Here is a 5,000-nt window from a genome sequence, read left to right as displayed (position 1 = left end):
ACTATTTTTCTATCATGTAAACACATCTAAGGTGATATGGCACAGCTGATGCATTGCCCACAATCCAGGCTGTCATTTCAATACCATGTCTGCATAGATGTTATGTGGCAGGATGCATTAGTAGTAATATGTAAGGAACTACCATACAAAGAGCCTGCCAAATTCTTTGAGATTGGTCACTGTAAACTCCCTTTTCTTCTCAGTAATCTAGACTGTTGTTTCATTGGTGATACCAGTAGTGGCATTACAATATTTAAGTTTACACATATTCTCACAAAATGTAGTATAAAACCCTTCTTTCCCATTCCTCAGCCCTGATAACAAGCCACTAGTTACCCAATTCTTACCAGTATAAATGTATCATCATTCTGAACAAAGTTTGAACAGAGTATATTCTGACTAAATTAAACTGCACTGGAATACAACTGGTCAGGTTGAAGTATCTGAGCCACACAAAAATGAAATGAAAATTTATACCAAATAAGATACAGAAAACAAGAAAAAATCAGGGGAACAGACAAAAGAGAAGACATGCGAAGGTGGCACATCTTGAGGCAACTGGGCCATTTAGGGGTCATAATACAGAGCAGAGCCACAGTACACATTGCTGTTAGATATGAAAAGAACTCTACAGTCTACAGTGCATTAAATAAATACATATTTCAGTTAACAGAAAAACACTGTAATGGGTTATACTGTAAGTACAAAACTCACTCATAACTTAAAAGATAGCATTTTTATACATCTCTGCTCTAAATATGTTAAAAAAGGTCTCCCTTAGATCTTTTTATTTGAGGCACACTGCATCATGTATGATATCAGATGTCGGCAGACAGACTTGCTGTTTCTTAACTGCTCTGGTTTTACCAACATGCACATGTACTCCAGTAATATTCTGTACATTCTATAGGCACTTGAAAACAGTTGCTGTTTTTTCTATATTGTATAATTTATTGAATATCTTACTGTAAATATTCACCATCATTGGTTGTTTATGATGTAATTATATTGGTTAATTTTGAAGATCACCCATGAAATTTACTTTTTTTTTATATAACATAAGACCAAAATACTTTTTTTTTTTTTTATCTTTTTTGCATGTACAAGATTGTCATTCCTCCAGAGAATTCATATATAAATAGTTAACCATAAAGTCAGCTCACTAAGCATATATCTTACAAAGAATAATAAATGTCCCCATAATTAGATAAAACAAAGAAAAAAAAAAACAGACAAGCAATCTTAAATTTCTCTACCTTGGTCAAATCAACAGTCCATCCGGGAATACTGCTCCACAGATTGCCGCCAAACATGACCGCTTGTGAAGGCACGACGGAGAAGGTGGGCAGGGGGGTGAAGTCCTCGTCATTCTCATACAAGAACTTGAGGCCATTCTCCTCTTCCACCGAAGCACCCACTGAGAAAAAAAAAACCACAGAAATGAAGATAATGGAAATGGAACTTCTGTAAGAGGTGTAAGGTAGGTTCTGTAAATCCAAGACGTATATATACACTTTTGATACTACTGCTGCTGCTGCTCTGTTTCCTTATTTTTGATATCTTGCAAAGTCAAAATCATGCATGAGACTGGAACATTAATATGGTGAGCAATACTATTAGCCCCTTGGACCTGGCTGATGCGACTATCAAATCACGAAAAAATTTGCCTTGAGGGCTGGGTGATGTGAACATGCCATCATGGAAAAATCTGGCTGAGGGCGGGGATGAGAGGATTATGCTGCCATGAGAATTTCAGCTAAAGGCTGGAGTGATGAGAAGCCACGCCACTAGCGCACAAAGCTCTAGGATAGTGATTAGACTCAGTAGGCATTAGGAAGGGGCTATAATACCCTTCAATCAGTAGATAAGTGTGGAATATACCATCTTTGAACCATGGCTGGAAGAACTCTGGCTCCAGGAACGCAATATTTCCATGCTCAGGACCCTATTCCTGCCCACTATGACTGATGTACTACGGAAAATTCAATGTTAGATAGAAATTTTAAAATTACACAAATAACTTAATGTTACTTATAGTTATTATCACTGCACTGAGTTATGGACTAACTAGGCAAATGATAAGAAGTTTGTGCAAGGAAAATAGTTTATTACCATCTGGATTACCATCTGGAACAGCATATCAAAAAACAAATAAAGCATATCAAAAAACAAATAAAGCATATAAAAACAGGCAAGGATTTTTGACACTGCACAGGAGCGTCTGTGTGCGCCCACTCTACAAGCCACACACTCATGAGAGTGGCCACTCAACTAAACAAGTGGACCAAAATCTCGGAATTAGGCCCAGATTTTATGCCACTTGTGGGCAACATAGCACCCAGATCCAATGGGGTCAAAACCATCAATCACAAATGTGGAAAAATCATTGTCTCCATAAAAGTCAAATTATATCTGTAACTTCTACTAGTGGTCACTAACCTCCAAGGGCATAAAGGATGACATCTTTTGCGGTGTAGGTGAAGCTCGTGGGTTCTACTTTTGCACCAACAGCTGACATCTGCCATGATCCAATAAGACCAGTTAGACTTTTATTTTGCCAAAGATTATATATTCTCAAAAAAGAACAATGCATAATAATTAGCACCTAGTATGTTCAGGGTCACCAAGTGGGGAGGAAGGCTCTGTTTGTCCCCTCACAAGGGCCACAATTTAAAACTTTTTTCTCTTTACTAAATTACACCTATATAAGTCCAGTTATAGCTTAAAACTGCCCCTATAATAACAAATTTTTCAAAAATTTTATTTGATTCGCCTCCCCCTTACCTACTGATGTGTAACTAATTGTTTAGCTTTTCAATTTGATACAAAAATGGAATTTTTTAATCTATGATTATAATTATGATTAAAACTCTTTGTCATTTATTATCAGTAGTACTTTTGTTTAGGTAAAATATATCTGCCTCTTAAACGAAAAAAAATAGTGAATACTCTCTACAAGAAAAGTTAAATAACTTTAATTTTCTCATAAATACATAATTATTCCAATACAAAGTCTGAAATGTTGATAATTAATTTACATCAACCTAAGCAGTCTTTTGTCAGTACCATTTCAATACTGTTCAATAACAGACTTTCACATAGAGGGGCTCGACAACCAACACAGCTACATAATTCTCATATCAAAATACAAAAAGAAAGAAGGCAAAGATATAAAATCACTAGCCTAAGGTAACTCACTGGTCCTGATGAAACTGCTCCTGTTGCAGAAGCAGGTTTGGGCTGAACCTCCTTCCATGGTTTCAACTCTTGTAAACCCTGGAAAAAAACCCACGATAATACAGTGGATTTGTCACAAAAAATGAAGTCCTTAGGAGATTACACAGGGAGTGTTTTTTAACTTCTTATGTAAAATAATAAAATTATACACAAGTGTTCAAACATATAAGCTGACTGTAATCATCAATAAAATATATTTTTTCAACTAAAAGCTTCTTGCCATCAAAGCAACTCATATTGTCAAACATTGCTATCTATCAATAATAATATCCACATGAAATTCAGAATGAAGCAAAACCTTTTAAAGCTTAAAAAACAAAGCAAAAAAAACTCTTTCAGAAAAAAAAAGGACAAAAATCTCCAAGCATTTTTACAGCAGCTAATATCCCTGTGTCTTCGTGGTTACTTGCAGGGTGATACGCATCGGTAAAGTCTGTGATCTTCTCCCAGCTGTCGCGAACAGTCTCTGGGGTCACCTCTTCCTCTAGGTACTTCCTGCAAAATTGTCCTTGGGTGCGCTCCCATCTGTCTGTGGGATACAAATATAATAGAACACAAGTCAAATTCATCTCACATCACTGAATAAGAATGGAAAATCTTAGAAATATAGATAACAACCTTCCCTGACAAGGACTCAAACCCTTGTCACTCCAATTATATGACCCAGAATAAGAAGTACCACAGCAACTGTACCACACAGGCCAAGAAAGAGAACGTGCACATAGGCTCCGTTTGTTGGGTCTTGTCGTACAGGTGGTTTAGTACTGCTCATTCTGAGACGTTTACCTTGTAAGACAGAGGTTTCAGTCCTTGTCATGGAGGGTTGTTATTCATAATTATCAATACATTACTCATTACAGATTACTACTTTGCATTTTAAAGTAACTTGTTCAGACACCAAGTTGAATTCACTTTGCTAATTACATTTATTTCTGTATTTTTTTATATGCAATACTGTAATCATAGAGTTAACACAGAATACTCTGGTTACTATTTGTGTGAAGACATTTTTAAAAAAATGACTTGAAAGGATATGAATCGAGATCACACAACTATTTTCCTGAATAAAAGATAAAATGATAAAACGCATTCCGTTACTTACACTTTCCGTACCATCCACCAGCCGCTTCAAAAAGGCCTCCCGTGTCCTCGCAGTCCTCGTGACAGAGCCAGGCAACAAGTGGGGCCACATACTCGGGCTTTAACTGGTCAAACAAGTCTGGAACGTGAAATGCACATGAGGACATTTAAGACCATAAGCCAAAGCTTTTTAGGAGAGGCATATCCTTTTATAAGACTTTTAACTTGCTATCTAATCTATATCTTTATCCTACTGGCAATGGGTACATGCACTGAATCCACTGTAGTTTTGCTTTATGAATTTTGTTAAGGCAGAGCTGGTTTCACAAAGACTTAAATACTGACGAGTCAATTAGGAGGTCTACCTGACTTCACCTGATTACCACATTCCATAAAATTTTTGGGAATGAGTTGTTGTTTTATATAATACTATCATTACTGTCTCTGTTATCATCATGGGTATTGTGATTATCAAAATGTTACTAAGAATGCTAATTGTGACTTCTGTGTAAGATGATAATAATAATAATAATAATAATAATAATAATAATAATAATAATAATAATAATAATAATAATAACAATAATAATAATAATAATGAAAATAAATAAATATATTCATAAATAAATACATAAATACATGCATAAATACATAAGATAAAATAAAATAAAATCAGTGGTTAT

The 5,000-nt window shown here is 35.4% G+C and overlaps 1 protein-coding gene across 1 annotated transcript in view; it reads right to left on the bottom strand.

Moving 5' to 3' along the window:
* LOC125025607 (peroxisomal multifunctional enzyme type 2-like) overlaps positions 1 to 5,000 on the bottom strand; it is a 17,750-nt gene that overhangs the window by 5,155 nt on the left and 7,595 nt on the right. The window contains exons 6-10 of the mRNA XM_047613632.1: positions 4,340 to 4,456; positions 3,612 to 3,766; positions 3,199 to 3,276; positions 2,440 to 2,518; positions 1,257 to 1,417 (exon numbers count right to left, since the gene is read on the bottom strand). Of these exons, the coding sequence (XP_047469588.1) occupies positions 1,257 to 1,417; positions 2,440 to 2,518; positions 3,199 to 3,276; positions 3,612 to 3,766; positions 4,340 to 4,456 (590 nt within the window). The remainder of the gene's footprint in view (positions 1 to 1,256; positions 1,418 to 2,439; positions 2,519 to 3,198; positions 3,277 to 3,611; positions 3,767 to 4,339; positions 4,457 to 5,000) is intronic.

This window comes from Penaeus chinensis, chromosome 5, assembly GCF_019202785.1.
Source record: "Penaeus chinensis breed Huanghai No. 1 chromosome 5, ASM1920278v2, whole genome shotgun sequence".
Taxonomy (NCBI): Eukaryota; Metazoa; Arthropoda; class Malacostraca; order Decapoda; family Penaeidae; genus Penaeus; species Penaeus chinensis.
Note: the sequence above shows the minus strand (reverse complement) of the source record. Positions and strands in the feature narration are given on the sequence as shown.